Source organism: Cricetulus griseus, chromosome 6 (assembly GCF_003668045.3).
Source record: "Cricetulus griseus strain 17A/GY chromosome 6, alternate assembly CriGri-PICRH-1.0, whole genome shotgun sequence".
Taxonomy (NCBI): Eukaryota; Metazoa; Chordata; class Mammalia; order Rodentia; family Cricetidae; genus Cricetulus; species Cricetulus griseus.
This window is the reverse complement of record NC_048599.1, coordinates 56,938,149-56,956,822: the sequence shown is the minus strand read 5'-3', so window position 1 is coordinate 56,956,822 and position 18,674 is coordinate 56,938,149. Positions and strand designations below refer to the sequence as shown.

General features: G+C 42.1%; 1 protein-coding gene across 1 annotated transcript; it reads right to left on the bottom strand.

Annotated features, from left to right (window-relative positions):
• Nucleotides 1-431: 431 nt before the first annotated feature.
• Mfap1 (microfibril associated protein 1) lies at nucleotides 432-18,556 on the bottom strand. The gene is made up of 9 exons (XM_027422020.2): nucleotides 18,478-18,556; nucleotides 16,958-17,177; nucleotides 11,948-12,077; nucleotides 11,154-11,341; nucleotides 7,894-8,002; nucleotides 7,643-7,803; nucleotides 5,214-5,373; nucleotides 1,707-1,796; nucleotides 432-1,616 (listed from the first exon to the last, which is right to left on the bottom strand). The coding sequence occupies exons 1-9, from the start codon at nucleotides 18,554-18,556 to the stop codon at nucleotides 1,434-1,436; spliced, it is 1,320 nt and encodes a 439-aa protein (XP_027277821.1). The 3' UTR covers nucleotides 432-1,433.
• Nucleotides 18,557-18,674: the final 118 nt, after the last annotated feature.

The following is an 18,674-nucleotide window of genomic DNA, read 5'->3' as shown; positions in this document are numbered from 1 at the left end:
TTATGTAGACTGAGCTTCAACTCAGATTTGGATTACTTGCTCAGCATTTTTCTTTTTAAAACTACATCTCCTGTGCACACAAATACATACATTCCATAGTACACGAACAGAAGTCAGTTGGCAGCTTGCTGGTTGCCATACTTCCACTATGTGGGGCTATGAGATTAAATTCAGGTTGTTAAGACTTGTTGGCAGGGGTCTAACCAAGTGAAACATCTTGCAGGCCCAGTATCTCAAGTTCAAAGTCTGCCTGGATAGCCTAGTGAGACCCTTGTGACACACCTACACCCACACACACCCACACCTACACCCACACCCACACCCATACCCACACACGAGATGTAGCAAAAGGATAGAACAGTTGACTAGCATATAACAGGCCCTTGATTCAAATTCTACTGTGAGGGAGAAAAAAGACCTTTGGCCACTTCATTGCTATATTTTATTTATTTTTGAGACAAAAAGTCTCATATAGTTCAGGTAAGCCCTGAATTATGTAGTTTAGGATGACTGAATTTTTTTTTTTTTTAAATCAGGGTTTCTCTGTGTAGCCTAGGGTTTCCTGAAACTCACTCTATAGAACAGGCTGGCCTCAATCTCAAGAGATCCACCTGCCCCTGCCTTCAGGGTGCTGGGATTAAAAATGCATGAACCACCATGCCTTGCTTGGATGACCAAATTCTTGATTTTCCTGTTTCTACTTTCCAAGTACTGGGCTTACAGGTATGTGTCACCATGCCTAGCAATACTTTATTTTAGGTATTAGATTTTTTTTTTTCTTTTTGAGATGGGGTTTTACTATGTAGCTCTGGCTGGCCTTGAACAAGAGATCTTTATGGGTCCCTACCTTCCAGTGCTGAGATTAAAGGCATGAGCCACCATACTCAGCCTCTTTTGAGTGGGTTAAGAGTGTCAGATTACACTTCTGGTGTGTGGTAATTCTCTCTCTCCTTAAACACACACACACACACACACACACACACACACACACACACGGATTAAAAAGTATGTTTACTTAGAAAAGTAGATTCAACATTCCAAATGCAAAAACATGTTGGATTGAGTTTAGATTTCCTGCTCTTGACCCTAAGGAAGAAGTACTGCGTCATCCACTGACATGCCCACATAGCCGATCCAGGCTAAGATGCTGGAAAAATAAACTCAGAATAGTCCCAAGTCAATATGGGAAGCCATGGTAGAGAAACCTAAGATTTCTCAGAAACTGTTTTAAAGTGGAAAGCCTCTAACCCTACCTGGCTAGTGCTTTTCTGTGGGTTTCTCAGGATGATTCCAAACTTCTCACAAAGCACCTTCAAACACACATTATGGCAGGAAGTCCAGAAGGCTCTATACAAGAACTATGTAAATAATGGGTAAAGAAAACTGAGGACCAGATGTCCTTGTGTCCCAGAGTTGGAATAAGTAGTTGAAACCTAGGTGGTTTTCCTCTTCTTGGCAGATGGTCGCTCAAATACATCACGTACCCCAGCTGCCTTTTGTTTAAAGAACTTTGTGTTCTGGGCACTCTCTTGGCCCCATGCAGAGTCAAAGGAAGTTGTATCTTGATCTACAAGGTGGGTGTACTTGGTACGACCAGACCGTCCAAAATTCTTGACCTGAAAGAAGGAGGGATGATTATAGCACCAGACAAGCATGCCCTGCTCAGCAGCCCCCTGTCTGTTTTCTGTTACTGAGAATCCTCATACCTGCATGACTTTTGGAAGAATGGTTTTGTTGAAATGGTCCTCAAGAGTAGGTGCACTAAAATCTCTCTTGTAGACCTCTTCATCCTCATCCTGTGGAAGAGAATCTTATTAGTCTGTGGTTCTTACTTTCCACATATTCGACACAAATTGATTAAACACAACAACTGACCAATCAGAGGTTAGTGAGCCTTTCTTTAGGAGTTTGTATCTGAGTGGGGAGACGGTGTTTTCTCGTTCTGTTATGCTTCCTAGAAGACTGTTCTGTTCCCTGCATTTGATGTGCATATCATGCAGATTCAGCTCTATAAGCTCCTAAATCTCCAATCCTTTTGTATGTATACCTTTCTTTGGACACTGTACCAGAACCTGAAATACAGTGAGTGAAAATCACTCCTCACGTCCCCAAGTCAGACTCCATTCCTGACTTTACATTTTATAAGTAGGAACATCATTCTCTCAATTATCTAGAGTTAAAATTTGAGTATCTTCTACATATTCATTTATTATATCCGGTGAACTATTCACCTGGGCAGGAGGATCTTTTTAATATTATTATTATTAGTTTTAATATTTATTTTTATTTCATGTGAATTGTGTTTTGCCTGCATGTATGTCTGTAAGGCTGTTAGATTCCCTGGAACTGGAGTTAAGAAAGTTTTAAACTGCCATATGGGTGCTGGGAATTGAACCTGGGTCTTCTGCAAGAATAGTCAGTGCTCTTAACTGCTAAGCCATCTCTCCATACCCTCTTTTATTTCTTAAAAGATTATTTTAGCCGGGCGTTGGTGGCGCAAGCCTTTAATTCCAGCACTTGGGAGGCAGAGGCAGGCGGATCTCTGTGAGTTCGAGGCCAGAACTCCAGAGCGAGTGCCAGGGATAGGCTCCAAAGCTACACAGAGAAACCCTGTCTTGAAAAACCAAAAAAAAAAAAAAAAACCAAAAAAAAAAAAAAAAAAAGATTATTTTATAGCTTTTTCTCTTTCTTTCTCTCCCTCCCTCTGTCTGTCTGTTTCCCCCACTCCCATTTCTCTCGATGCTCCTGTCCCCACAGCCCAGTTTCCCCCTCCCCTTTCCCTAATAAAACACCCCTTCACTTGAACTCTGTCGAACGGCGTCTATCTATCTCATGCCACCTTTTTAAAATTATAACAACTGCCCTTAGTCATCAAGAGAAGCTTGGAAAAGCCCAACAAAGAGGAAGATGAGCAGTTGTTTTAGGACAGGTTAAATGACACAAAAAAATTAAAAGAAATTAAAAACAATGATTCTATGTGTATGGGTGTCTGTAAATATGTCTATGTACCATGTATGTGCCTGGTACCTGTTAAGGCCAGAAGAGGGTGTAGGATTCCCTGGAACTGGAGTTACTGTTGAGTTGAGAAGGGCAATGTGGGTGCTAGGAATCAAACATGGGTCCTCAGGAAGAGAAGCCAGTGTTCTAACCACCGAGCCATCTCTCACTATAGTAAGCCACCACATTCATGTTTCTAAAATGTAACTATTGTATTTCTGCCTTTCTAAAAAAAATGTCATTAGTTGTCTTCTTTTTCCTGCTTTTTTCAAGATAGGCCACTGTTTATTCTGTGTAGTCCAGCCTCATTTGGAACTTGTGTTATTTCTTTTTCTTTTTTCTTTTCTTTTTGGTTTTTCGAGATAGGGTTTCTCTGTGGCTTTGGAGGCTGTCCTGGAACTAGCTCTTGTAGACCAGGCTGGTCTCGAACTCACAGAGATCCGCCTACCTCTGCCTCCCAAGTGCTGGGATTAAAGGTGTGCGCCACCAACGCCCGGCTGGAACTTGTGTTATTTCTAACTGCATCCTGAGTGCCGATTACAAGTGTATGCCATCAAAGAGTCTTCTGTGTCCTTTCCTGTCTAAAGGGGCAGAGGCAGGTGGATCTCCAGAGTAGCCTGGTCCACATAGCAAGTTCAAGATTAGCCAGTTACACAATGAGATCTTATCTAAACAAACAAACAAACAAACAAAAAGAAAGAAAAAGGCAGGACTAGCCAGGCGTTGGTATTGCACACCTTTAATCCCAGTACTCGGGAAGCAGAGGCAGGCGGATCTCTGCGAGTTCAAAGCCAGCCTGGTTTAGAGAGCAAGTTCCAGGATAGGCGCCAAAGCTACACAGAGAAACCCTGTCTCGAAAAACCAAACAACAACAATAAAACAAAACAAAAAGGAAAAAGGAAAAAGGAAAAAGAAAGGCATGACCTCTTGTAGCCTAGGTTTTGGTGGAACCTGATAAATGACGTTGCACTCCTGATTCTCTTTTTCTGCCTTCTACGTTCTGGGATTACAGGTATACCCCACTTTGTCTGGCAAAATCTTTTCTTTGTGGTACTAGGATTGAATATTTGTACATTCTACACAGTACTCTACCAATGAGCTATAATCCTGGCTACATACTACCTTTTCAATCTTCTATGACGTGTGACACCTGTCTTTTCAAGTGCTTACAGCACTTTCTCACTTCTCTGTTTGCTGTACATTCATTCTCTAGCTGTACCCTAAGCAGACCTGGACCCTGCTATCTTTCTGCCTTCGTCCACTGAGCAGCTGAGATCATAAACAGGCACCTCTAGACTTGTGTAGCCTCTAAAAACTCTTGATCCTCCAAGACCTGGAACTGTAACACAGCTCTGGACATTGTTTTCCCTTCAATGTAAACATTTAACAGAGCTTTTGTTTGTTTGTTTTGAGACAGGGTGTCACTATGTAGCTCTGGCTGTCCTGCAACTCACCATGTAGACCAGGTAGGCCTCAAACTCAGAGATCCACTGTTTCTGCCTCTGGTGGGATTATAAGTATACACCACCATGTCTGGCCTAGCTCTGCAGTTTTTGAATTATTACCTTTCTCTTTCCTAAAACTCATTTAATCTTACAAGTTATTTAACTCTTTATCCAGATGAAGAGAGCTTGGTTTTCATATAAATTAAATTCATTTGGCCATGAAATAATTTCTAAGGCGTTTGAGAACCTAATTAGTGGAGTACATGGCTCATAGCCTCATTTTCTTAATGTTATCCATAATCTCTTTCTGAGAGCTAACTTGAAAACAAAGCAGTTGTTGGTTCTTGTGCTTCCTTTTGTTAAGGCATGTATTTACTTTCTTGGGGGAAAGGACTGAAAGTGTTTGTGGTGTCTCCAAGCTCACGGACTGACTCTGCCCCAAGATAGCTGCAAATGTGGCCCAACACAAAACTGTAAATCTACTATTTTAAGTATTATCCCCTACCTCTGATACAGGGTTTCTGTGTAGCCATGGCTGTCCTGGAACTCTCTCTGTAGACCAGGCTGGCCTCAAACTCACAGAGATCTGCCTGTCTCTGCCTCCTGAGTGTTGGGATTAAAGGTGTGCACCACTATGAAACAGCCTATTTTAAGTATCTTCATCGCTTCTTTTTAGTGTACAGATGGCAAGGTCATGTTACAATGTCAAAAGGTTCAACATGCCTGTAAATTATTCCCATTGCCCAGTTTTCTGACTCCCTTTTCACTTACCATGAAGAAGGCACCCCGGTGATAATACTTTTGTAAAAACTTGTATTTCCCCTTAACGGCTTTGTTGGTAATGACTTTGCCATTCGCCCGAAGTTCAGCTCGCCTTTCCTCCTCAGTCAGGTTTCGCATGCGTTCAATCTCTGCTTTCTCCTTTTCAAGCCTATTCAGAGAGCAAAAGTATTAGTATTTTCCAAATTCAAAAAGCCCAAATTTCTGAAGATAATGGTCTCATCTTCTTCAGCCATTATTCACCTTTTCACATTTCATTCATTCACTCATCCACAGCAGGTCTGCTTTATAGCTTGCCCGGAACTCTCAACTTCCGACCTCCTCTCCCAACTGCTAGTATTATATAGATAGGCTCATGCTGCTACACCTGACTACATCTTTAGTTCTGTTAACTGCTTGTCAGAAGTCAAGCTCGGGAGTCCAGTGAACAAAAACATGAGTTGGTCTTCATTATTGTGTTTACCAGAACAGGGCTATAAACATTCCAAAGTTGAATCTAGCCTTTCTGAGATTCAGACATATAATGTTTGATTTTACAACACTAATTCTGTCTTCCCTCAAATACTTTAGCTTTCAAAACAAAATTAAAATGAATAAAAAAATGGATAAGAGAGCTTATAATCTTTCATAAGCATAATGTAATCCATATATTACCTGCCACAAATTAAGGATTACCAATATTAAGTACAGTGGATTTAAACCTTATTTGGGGAGAAAGGGAGGTTATATTCTCTGTCTCAGACAAATATATGTATATATATATATATAATTTTAACATTAAAGTCTAATGCAAAGATTGGGGATGTGACTCAGTGGTATGGTGCTCACACAGTGTGCATGAAGCCTAATTCCTATCTCTAGCACTATAGAAACTGGGCATGAGGCCACATGCTTGTAACTAGCACTCAGAAGGCAAAGTCAGAGGAGCAGAAGCTGAAGGTCACCATTGGCTACATAGAACACTGTCTTAAAAACAAGAAAAATGTCCAAGAATAACTCAACTCCAGCTATAGGGAAGTGATGCCCACCCCCTGCTCTGGATTCCACAGGCACCTACACTCACACAGATACATATCCACACACATATACACATAATTTAAAAAATTTCAGGCTGGAGAGAAGGCTCAGCAGTTAAGAGCACCGACTGCTTTTCCAGAGGTCCTGAGTTCAATCCCCAGCAACCATGGTAGATCACAACCATCTGTGATGGGATCTGATACCTTCTTCTGGCGTGCATTAAGAGCATTCATGACTGGGCGTTGGTGGCGCACGCCTTTAATCCCAGCACTCAGGAGGCAGAAGCAGGCGGATCTTTGTGAGTTCGAGGCCAGCCTGGTCTCCAGAGAGAGAGTGCCAGGATAGGCCCCAAAGCTACACAGAGAAACCCTGTCTTGAAAAACCAAAAAAAAAAAAAAAAAAATCTCAGCTGGGCAGTGGTGGCGCATGCCTTTAATCCCAGCACTTGGGAGGCAGAGGCAGGTGGATCTCTGTGAGTTCCAGGCTGGCCTGGTCTACATAGTGAGTTCCAGGACAGCCAAGGGCCCTGTCTCAAAGGAAAAAAAAAAAAGCTCAGTATAAGAACATTAGGGGGTGGCTGGAGAGATGGCTCAGGGGTTAAGAGCACTGACTGTTCTTCCAGAGGTTCTGAGTTCAATTCCCAGCAACTACATGGTGGCTCACAACCATTTGTAATGTGATCTAGTGCCCTCTTATGGCATGTACTGTATACATGATAAATAAATACTCAAAAAAAAAAAAAAAAAAAAAAAGAACATTAGAGGGGCTGGAGACATGACTCAGTGGTTAAAAGCACTGATTGCTCTTCCAGAGGACCCAGGTTCAATTCTCAGCACCCACATGGCAGCTTACAAATGTCTGTAACTATAGGTCTATGGGACCCAACACCCTTATACAGACAAAACGCCAATGCACATAAAAATAAATAAATAAATATTAAAAAAAAAGAACATCAGAAACTAAAAAATAAAGACAGTTATGTAGTGGTGGCTTTACTTTGTGAGTTAGCAGTTCAGAAATGAACTTGCTTTTCAAGGTACTTGCTGCTCTACACTCTTAGATGTAGAATCTGCTCCTCTATCCCTTTCTCCCAGGCTGCCCTTGGCTCCATCTGAATAATAAAAAAATAGCACAGAAGTGACATTTGACTCCTGGAACTTAAAACTCAGGAGATCTTGCTAGTTTTCCATTATGCCTGGAGCTGCAGTGTGAGCATCTAGCCTGAAAGGCAGCATCAGTTGTCAGACATGCCAGAGAAGGGCTTCTGATGTTCTGGCCCAGTCAGTCCTCCAGCTGGAGGCATTGTACAGGTGAGCCCACTGAGACTATGAGAGGAACTGCTTGGTCAATCTCCACAGATAAACCAGTGCCATTCAATCCATCAATGGCTTCCCACTACTCACGCTTCTCGGTCTTCTCTGTCCCTCTTGATTCTTTTGAGCTCTCTGACTTTCCAGGCCTCGTATTCCTCCTCATCATTTTCATCATCTGTATTGAGCGCATCCAGTGCAGCAAGAGACCGCTTGTTCTCCTCCAGCTCTTTCTTGGTCTCTTCTTCTACAATCTGGAAAAGGACAATTCAGCTACTGGACTCCATCTCTCTATAACCTCATCACACAGACCCTTGCACTCAATCCATGGCCACTCCCAGCACCTTTAGTGTGTACTTGCGCCGCTCCTCAGCCATACGTTTTGCTTCCTGCTCCAGTTCCTTTTGTTTCAATGCTTCAGCTTCTCGTTCTTGAACTGTCACTCGGTCCTTCCTGCATCACAGAGGTCCTGTTAATTGCCCAAAGTCCTTAGAGTGGAACTGTGTCCCTCTAGATCTAGTCCTGTTCGAATCAGACAAAGCCCAAACCAGGAAGCATCTCAGCTCTATTTCTTCCCCCACTATCACCTTTGTGTGTGTGACATATGTTATATTCCTGGTCTTTAAAGACTTCCCTTAAATTTAAAAAAATTTCATTTTTATTCACTTTTTGAGACAGTGTCTTCCTATATAGCCCTGACCAGCCTGGAATTCCCCATGTAAACCAGAGAGGCCTAGAACTCACAGATCTGCGTGCAGGCATTAAAGGCATGGCACGGATGCCCAGGAACTGGAGTTACAGATGGCTATTAGTTGCCATGTGGGTGTTGGAAATTGAACCTGGGTGCTCTGGGAGACAGCTAGTGATCTTAACTGCCGAGCCATCTTTCTAAGCACCTTGTCTGTTGACAAGACTTTTATGGAGTGCTGCTTAGCCTCAAACTCATGGCAAGCCTCCCAGAATGTTAGGATTAGAAACAATTTACCACAATGCCTAGCTAGGTAAGTAATCTACCAACTGAGCTGTTATTTCTTTTTCTTTTTAATTTATTTATTATGTATACAGTGTTCTGCCCAGGCCAGAAGAGGACACCAGGTAGAATTACAAATGGTTGTGTGTCACCATGTGGTTGCTGGGAATAGAACTCAGGATCTCTGGAAGAGCAGCCAGTGCTCTTAACCTCTGAGCCATCTCTCCAGCCCCCTGAGCTTTATTTCTATCCCTAAATACAGCATGACTTTTTTTCCCTCTTCTGGTAATAGGATTTGAACCCTGGATTTGATACAAGAGGCAAATGCTTTACTACTTAGTCGTATCTTCTGCTGTTTTATTTTATTATCATTATTACAAAAAAAAAAATAGCAGGGCAGTGGTGGCACACGCCTTTAATCCCAGCACTTGGGAGGCAGAGGCAGGCGGATCTCTGTGAGTTCCAGGCCAGCCCGGTCTCCAGAGTAGACTCCAAAGCTACACAGAGAAACCCTGTCTCGAAAAACCAAAAAAAAAAAAAAAACCACAAAAAACTATGAGGCTATCCTGGTCTATGATACATGTTCCAGGACAGCTAGGACTACATAGAGAAAACCCTGTCTCAATTACCCTCTCCCATACAAAAAAAAAAAAAAAAAACTTTAAAAAATTTCATGTACACCTTTAATCTGCACTTAGGAGGCAGAGACAGGTGGATCTCAGTGAGTTTGAGGCCAGCCTGGTCTACAAAGCAAATTACAGGACAGTAAGGACTGTTACACACAGAAGCTGTCTTGAAACCACGTCCCCCCCCAAAAAAAAACCAAAAAACCAAAAAAACAAAAAAAAAAAAACCCAAAACACAAAAAACATGTGTTTGGATGCCTTGTCTACATGCATGTCTGTATACTGAGTTATCTGCCTGATATCCATAGAGGCCAGAACCTCTTCTGGTTCTGAAACCCATGAAATTGGAGTCACATACAGTTATGAGTCACTGTATGGCTCTTGGATATTGAACCCAGGTCTTTTAGAAGAGCAGCAAGAACTATTAATCTCTCTTTTTTCGAGACAAAGTTTCTATGGCTATCCTGGAACTCACTCTGTAGACCAGGCTGGCCTTAAACTCATAGAGATCCACCTGCCTCTGCCTCCCAAGTGCTGGGATTACAGGCGTGCGCCACCACTGCCTAACAGAACTATTAATCTCTGAGCCATCTCTCCATATTAATATTTTGAGTGTACTATGTATAGGAATGTATGGTATGTGTACATGATGGTGAAGCTCAGAGGACTTTTGGGAATTGCTTTTCTCCTTCACCATATGGGAACTGGAGATTAAGCTAGCTTCATCTCAGGTCTTTACAGCATCAAACTTCCCTTAATCATTTATCACTGACTCCAATAGGATTTAACAAGAATCCTATTGGGCTGACTGTAAAATAGGATTCCTAAGCATTAGGAAATAAAGAAATTTGTTTTATAAGCTTAATTTTGTGTTTAAAACATGATTTTCCCTGGCAATGTGTTAAAGCACTTTCCTAGCATATGCATGGGCTTCATCTCTAGTATCACTAAATCAAAAACAAAACCTCAACAAAAATTGATTTTGTAAGCCCAGCACTTAAGATTCTGAGGCAAGAGGATCACAAGTCTGAGACAGTCTAGGCCTCACAGTGAATCAGGCAGCATAGCCAGAGCATCTCAAAACACAAACATAGACACACCCGGATTACCTTTATGTTTCAGGATTATGTGATCACACCATGAACCATGAGATTGTGTTATTTAAATAAAATCAACCATAGGTCAAGAACAAGCAACTAGTTGACTGGAAGTAACCATAGAGAGTGAGGGAAAGTTGGGAGGTTGGAGAGAAAGGCACAAGAAGTAGAAGGGAGGGACATCCAGTTGGAGGAATTTTTGTTTCAGACAGGATAGGGGAAAAACAGAGAAGGAAGCAGCTGGGTGCTTTCTCTGCCTCTCTGAGCAAGTGGGTTTTCACTCCAGCATCTGGCTCCCAAGTCTTTACTGATAAAATAGAACGATAGAGACTTGGTTAAAAACAACACCTTTTGTTGCAGATCTGCAAACATCTGGCTTCTTCTCAGCACTTTTGCTATAGGGATAGGGCACTGGAAAGAAGACTTCCTTTACAGGAAAAAGTGGGATTCAGAACCTTTTATTGTCAGACTGGAACTTAATCATGTGGATTCTGTCCTTTTTTAAAAAATTTATTATTTATTATGTATACAGTGTTCTGCCTGCATGTATCCCTGCAGGCCAGAGGAGGGCATCGGATCTCATTACAGATGGTTGTAAACCACCTTGTGGTTGCTGGGAATTGAACTCAGGACCTCTGGAAGAGCAGCCAGTGCACTTAACCTCTGAGCCATATCTCCAGCCTGATTCTGTCCTGGTTTGACTAATTGTTCCCTTTTCCTCTGCTGGGGATTGAACCTAGGCCCTTGTGCATACTAAGCAAGCATTTATCACTGACCAATATCCCTAGTCTCCTTTGTGAGAATTAGCTAATTTTGTAGCTCAGAGTGGCCTTGAACTAGCAATCCTCTTACCTCAGTCTACTGAGTGGCTGGGAACACAGCCTGGCTTAGCAGGTGTGGCAGACACTTACTTTCTAATGAAGACAGGCTTAAGTCGAGGCTCCATTTCATCTTCACTGTCTGTGTACTCCTCATATTCAGACTCTGACTCCGACTCCTCCCCAGAGCGCCCTTCATCTTCTAATTCCATGACTTCCATCTCTTCATTTTTCCTCTCCTGTGCTCGCTGACGCATCATGCCACGGCGCCGCTCTATTTCCTATATCAAGGCATACAGCTTAGCCAGTTATTCAAATGGCCTGTGCGTCAAGCTTGTTTTCTTGGTGATAATGACCAAATTCAGGGCTTTGTGCATAGCAAGTCTAGTCCTACTACTGAGCCCTCAGCATAGCTTTGATTTTGTCTTCAACAGGTTCAAGAAATTTTGACACGGTTAAGCATAATTCAGCATGATTTCATCTTCAGTCTTTATTTTTACTTACTTACTTAATTAATTAATTTATTTATTTGCTTTTTCGAGACAAGGTTTCTCTGTGGCTTTGGAGGCTGTCCTGGAACTAGCTCTTATAGACCAGGCTGGTCTCGAATTCACAGAAAAGTGTCTCTGAATGGACATTTGTTTGAAAGGCTTATTCATCATGGTCAAAGAGATCTGCCTGCCTCTGCCTCATTAGTACTGGGGGTTAAAGGTGTGTGCCACCACTGCCTGGCCTCATTTTCAGTTTCAACCCCAACAAACAGGAATCACAATCAGAGTTCAGACAGAAGTAGCAAATTTTGTACATTTATAGCCTCAACAAATCAGCACTGTTCTCAATTTTTTTCTTGTATCCTGGGGGAAAGAATTCCATATTATTCCTTTTACCTCATCATCAATTTCTTCCTCTTCTTCTTCGCTGCTATCTTCTCGTTCCATGCGCCAGGCATCTCCTTCTACTTCTGAATCACTTTCTCCTACCACTTCAGGTTCTACTATTTTTCGGTGTCGAGCCAATCTGAGAATCAGAATTTCCAAGTGTACTATTAATATCAAAAAAATAAGGAAGGGAACACTAACCACATTTGTTTGGTTGCAGAGTGCCCTGTTTTCTTTCTCCTCTTTCTCCCCCTTTTCTTCCCTCCCGCCACTCTCCAAAATTTTTACTCTTAAGGCCAGGCAACTTGCTATGTAGTTCAAACACAGTAGTCCTCCCACTTTGGCCTCTTTAGTCCTGGGATAACAGGCACGAGTCACAATATTGCACGAGAGCAATATTGAATTGTTTTTTTTTTTCTTCTCTTTCTCAGTGCAGCTCTGGCTGACCTGAAACTCGCTCTGTAGACCAGGCTGGCCTCAAACTCAGAGAGATCTGCCAGATATTGAAGTCTTAAGATGGTAAAACTAAAGTTCAGATTCAAGAAACTAAAACAGTAAGTTAAAAGTAAGAATGTCTGAAAACGTCCTAAGGAGTCATATTGCTGTCTGTCTATCTAAAATTACATATAACACATTTAAGTCTATGTGTATACACATACATATATAATTTAAATAAAAATTTTCTACCTGGGTTGACAACATTTCCTTCCCCAACAGCCACAGACCATGTAATAAAATACCCTAAACCAGGCATGAGGAGCCCCCTTTCAAATTGCTGGTCGGGAAAAAATTCCTAAAACAGTACAGGCTATCACTGTTGCTCTTGGTAGCTTCCCAGAGGTTAAAGGCAAGTGACTATTTTCTAACACAACATGCACTTTGGACACAGGATCTTGAGAATCCAAGTTGTGTCTGATTTGAGGCCCCCCCCCCCCCAATGAGGACTAGTTTTCACAGTACTAGAAGACACCATGGTAGTTTCCAAGAGAGGGAGGCAACTAAAAGCCCTCCCCAGCTACAATACCTCTGAACTACAATAACTACCAGTATGGCATGATAATCTTATGGGTGCAGGAATGATATACCTATCTTGGTGGTAACCAAGAGCTCTCTAATTGGACTTAAGGCTTGTTCAGCAAGAGTGAAATCATGCCAGGTATTGGAAACCTGGCCAACTACCCATAGCTACTGAGATCAGGGATTTTGGAGGAGTACTTGTAACTGCTACTTTACTAAACCCTCTTACTTTATTTTATGTGTTGGTGTGAAGGTATCAGATCCCCTGGAACTAGAGTTACAGACAGTTGTGAGCTGCCATGTGGGTGCTGGGAATTGAACTTGGGTTCTCTGGTAGAACTGCCTGTGGTGTTAACTGCTGAGCCATTTCTCCAGCCCCTTAATAAGCCCTCTTAATTCCCAAATATATTCTAAATATTTATACTTATACCTACAGATAAATGTAGTGCTTACTCCTCATCAAAGAAATCTTTCTTTGCAACAGGAGACTATTACCGAAAACCACAACCAATCAAAATTCAAAGAACAAGTGATGATGTGGTATCCAATCCTAACTAAATTTCTACAACGTAACTCCTACACTTGAGCCCTGGGGAATATCACAGAAGAGGAGGCAGAACGATTTTAAGAGCCAGAAGAACAGAAAGTCTGCTGTGAAAGTACATACACTAGAAATGTAAGGGAAGCTACAGACCCATGAATTCTGAGCAACATGTCTGTCTAAATAGGACATGAACAAGGATTATACCAATAGACATACTAACTTAGAAGGGTGAAATCTCATAGGGCCCTAGCCTCATTCAAAGAACTTGAGGCTACTAAGGAATGCTGAGAGTAGAAGAAATAGATTTTTCCAGGGAAATGTCCCTGCCTCCAATTAGTTATCCTATACCAAATGGCCAGCCCTGAAATTATACACACAAGTAACATCATACAGACTGAACCTACTGAATTTACATATTTAGGTAGGTGTGTGTATATGAATTAACAGCTTAAGAAAAAGAGGCCAGCTAGCAGGTGGTGGTGCATGCCTCTAATCCCAGCACTCTGGAGGTAGAAGCAGGAGTTATCTCTGTGAGTTCAAGGTCAGCCTGGCTTACAAAGGGAGCTCCAGGACAGCTAGGGCTACACATAGAGAAAAACGCAGCAGCAGCAGCAACAACAACAAAAGAAAGAAAAAGAAGTCATGAATTTGAGACAGTAAGGGGAGAGTTGGAAAGAGGAAATGATGTAATTATATTTTAACTTCAAAACAAATAAAAATTATATATACAACTCAACAAGCTAAAACAGATGATCAGAGCACATAGTTAAGATGAGCCTAAAACATTAATTTAGGCATGATTTTGGGGAACATTAGGGATTAAGTAGCTCACAGTTTCATTAGGTCATATTATATTCCCCTCAACAGCACAGTACTTTTGTGAAACTGGGATTTGATGGCTGCTGTGACAAAAGGCAATTAAACATAAAAGTTGACAGAACAGGCTGATTCAAAGGTCTGAGAAGTTGGCAGTATCCAACAATTTCTCATGAGTTACTAGTAAGTAACTGGTTTTGTAAAAATGAAATAAGACAATTTTTTTTTCTTGTATAGGCATACAATTTTCAAGTGGTTTAGTTGTTAAGAAATAAATAGTTAAGTTACTTGGATCTATCTATTCAATAAAATAAATGGCTAGCATGGTATTATATGCTCGGCACTTTGGAAGTGAAGGCTGGGGGTTTCAGGAGCTGATCACATATTGAGTTCAAGGCTAGCCTGGGTCACATAAGATTCTCAAAAACCCAAAGGCAGCTGGCAGGTGGTGGCACACACCTTTAAACCCATCACTTGGGAGGCAGAGACAGGTGGAGCTCTGTGAGTTCGAGGCTAGCCTGGTCTAGAGAGTGAGTGCCAGGACATGCTCCAAAGCTACACAGAGAAACCCTGTCTCTTGAAAAATCAAAACCAACTCAAAGGTAAATACAAAAACAAGTAAGCAAATAAATAACTGAAACTGTTGTGATTCATGATGTCTGTGAAAAATTATTTAACGGGGGGTGGTGGTGGTGGTAGGGGAGGACGGGAGGGAGAAGGGAACTGGGATTGTCATGTATAACAAACCTGTGTCTAATTCAAATAAAAAAAAATCTGAAAAAAAAAGAAAAAAATTATTAAAAATTTTAAATTTTGGGCTGGAGAGATGGCTCAGCAGTAAGAGCACTGTCTGCTCTTCCAAAGGTCAGGCTTTCAATTCACAGCAACCACATGGTGGCTCACAACCTTCTGTAATGAGATTTGGTGCCCTCTTCTGGCTTGCAGGCATACATGCAGGCAGAACACTGTACACATAATAAATAAATCTTTAAAAAAAGTTTTAAATTTCATTTTTATTATTGTATTCATGATGTGTTATGTATATATACACATATACACATAAATATAGAGAAAGAAAGAGAGAGAGAGACAGACAGACAAAGAATGCATGCAGAAATGCATATACCACTGTAGGGGAAGCTGTAGCCACGCCTTCTTAGTGGCTGGCTACAGGAGTACCTGAGCAGGCTTGTGAGGGCGTGGTCAGAGTGAGTAGGGGGACTGCGTTTCGTTTTTGGTTTCTCTTTTGCTTCTTGCTGTACAGACTACCACCGGCTGGCTGGTTCGCTCTGTAAGTAAGGCTTTTCCCTATTAAATACCCTTATATTTCTACCTGACTCCATATTGGTAATTTCCCACTATATACCACAGCATGTTTGTTGAAATCAGAGGACAAATTTTGGGAGTTTGTTTCAGGGATGATGGACATCAGGTTGTCAGGCCTACATGACAAACAATTTTACATACTGAGACCCCCTGCCTGTCTCCCCAAATTGAAACACTATGAACTGGGAAAGTTCAGGATAGCTTGCCTGCTCTGATGTCTAACTGGGAGTTTTTCCAACATGAGTTTACATAACATAACTTGTCTTTTTTTTTTTTTTTTTGAGACAGGGTTTCTCTGTGTAGCTTTGGAACCTGTCCTGGAACCCACTCTGTACACCAGGCTGGCCTTGAACTCAAAAAGATCCACTTGCTTCTGCCTCCCGGGTGCATGGGATTAAAGGTGAGCCATTACTGCCAGGCCCTACTTGGCATTTTTACTTACTAGTCTTTAGAACAAGTACAAGAGCACGGTGTGGTGGCTCACACCTGTACTGTCAGTGCTGAGAGGACTGAGACAGGAGGATCATTGCCAAGTTTCAGGTCATTCGGGGCTACAATACCACAAGAAACAACTATATGTCCAGGTGGTGGCACACCTTTAATTCCAGCATTTGGGAGGCAGAAGCAGGCAAATCTCTTGAGTTTGATGCCAGCCTGGTCTACATAGTTAGTTCTAGGATGGTCAGGAATATATAGGAAAAACCCTGTTTTGAAAACAAACAAACAAAAAAACCCAACCCCCACAACCAAAAAACCAAAACAAAAACCCAAACCCTATATGAATAAAATCAGTTTTTCAAATATTTACTATAAAAATATTTTTATAGTGAAAAGACTCCCTGCAACAGACCAATCAATGCTGTTTTCTCTTTATCAGCTAATTAGAGTCATTAGGCCTATGGAGGTATTTTCTTTTCCCCCAAGACAGGGTTTCTCTGTGGCTTTGGATGCTGTCCTGGTACTAGCTCTTGTAGACCAGACTGGTTTCAAACTCAGAGACCCACCTGCCTCTGCCTCCCGAGTGCTGGGACCAAAGGTGTGCACCACCATCGACTAGTGGAGATGTTTTCTGAAGCTGCTACTCCTTGGCTATATAACTTTGGTCATGCCACTTCCCTAACCCTCTGCTGCCTTAGTTCCCCACCTGTGATATAGGTATAGTAGTACCAATTTTGTAAGATGTTCTACAGATTGTAAGAATTAGCAAATGTAACTTATTTGGGATAGTATATATATGGCACACAGTAAGCACAAATATTATCAACTATCATCTCCATGACAGGTCTCAGTTCAGACAAATGTAACTCTTGTCATACCTCTCTTCCACATCTTCACTAATGCGATTCTGTAAACGCCGAAGTCGGGGGTCACTGGATGAATCTTCCTCCTGTTCCTCAGGCTCTGCTTCTTGTTCCTTAGCTTTCTTAATGAATTGAAATTCTTCATCCTCTTCATCTGAGGACTCCATAGGGGCATAATCTGGCCTTTTCCCAGATACATAACGTTTTACTTTCACTTTTTCCATTGAAATCTCACCTGGACAAGAAAGATAATTTGTTTCAGTAACCTCTTTCCTAATTCCCTGCAATTCTTGGCCTTTGCAGATAGAACCCTAAGTTCTTGATGGAGCAGAGTCTAGAGAGGATATGGCAGTTATTATCCAAGTACATATTCATCTATCAGTGGGTTCCTATAAAGACTATGGCATGGGAAGGCATTTTATAAATACCAAAACTAAGACATCAAGAGGTACCTCGGGGACAACAAAGTAGAAGACTGTGAACAATGAAACTGCAGACCCTCTCTCCCTGCCCCCCACCTACAAATTGAGGCTTTGTCATCTCAACCCTTAGTGGTGATTTGAATGAGAACATGACCCATGATCAAATGTTTGAACACTTGGTTCCCAGCTCCTCTCTCTGAGATGCTATGATAGCCTTTATAACATAATTTAATATTCTAATTTTATCAATTTTTCTAACCCTTATGCTGAACCAGATGTTCTCTAAAACACAAACAAGTTGGAGCTGAAGAGATGGCTCAGCAGCTAAGAGTACCTGCTGCTCATGCAGAGGACTGGATTCATATTCCAGCACCTACACGGCGCAGTCTGTAACAGTCTGATACTCCAGTTCCAGAGGATCTCATACTCTCTTCTGGCCTCTCTGGGTACTGAACCCACATGGTGGCTGGCATACACACACAAAAGCAGAACATCCATACACATGTAATAAGAATACAGAGAAACCTTGTCTCGACCCCCCCCCCCAAAAAAAAAGTGGAAATCCTTATAACCACCTGGGAAAAATCAAAGATAGCTTGGATATAACATACACACAAAGATCTCCAGCTCACTTATATTTTTACTTTTGTTACTGTTTCGGTTGTGAGTCTAGCCTTTAACGGCTGAGCCATCTCTGTGGCTCTATTTTTTATTATTTTTAACGATGCTGTGTGTGGATACGTGCAGGTACCAGCAGAGGCCAGAGGTTTTGGGGTTACAAGTGGTTGTTGAGTCGCCTGATGTGGGTGCTGGAAACTGAACTCGGGTCCTCTGGGAAAGCAGTACGTGCCCTTAACCGCCGAGCCACCACCTCTCCAGCCTCCTTTACTTTTTACTTTGAGAGGTGATCTCAGCAGGTCGATCAGATAGAGAGACGCAAGTGTATTCCGCATCCCTCAATCTCTAGGGTACATGACAGGGTGCGGATTCAGGTGGGACGGAGTCGGTGGGGCTGAAACGGCCAATCTAAGGCAGGTTTGAGGGATACTGAATCAGTAAGAGGTAAGATCAGACAGGAGGAGGGAGGGGAGGGGAGGGGAGGGGAGGCAGTACCTTTCTCATTGCGAACTGGGACGGCCCCAGCCGTAGACTGAATGGGCGGCTGCTTCATGAGTGCGCTTGGGACCGACATGGTGACGGCCGCGGTGGAGACTCCCAAAATTTGATTAAATCCCAACAACGAAGTCCAAGGAACACAACACCTCCTCCCACCTAGCGCCGCCGCCAGACGCTGCTGCGCGACTGACAGA

Bases quoted from the DNA above. Each gene is read 5' to 3' on its own strand.
- Mfap1 (XM_027422020.2), bottom strand. From the start codon at position 18,556: ATGTCGGTCCCAAGCGCACTCATGAAGCAGCCGCCCATTCAGTCTACG. The intron at 12,078-16,957 runs GTATGACAAGAG...TCTGATTCTCAG, and splicing joins AGTGAAGATGTGGAAGAGAG to ATTGGCTCGACACCGAAAAA. The intron at 8,003-11,153 runs GTAAGTGTCTGC...TCTGTGATGCAG, and splicing joins AAGCCTGTCTTCATTAGAAA to GAAGGACCGAGTGACAGTTC.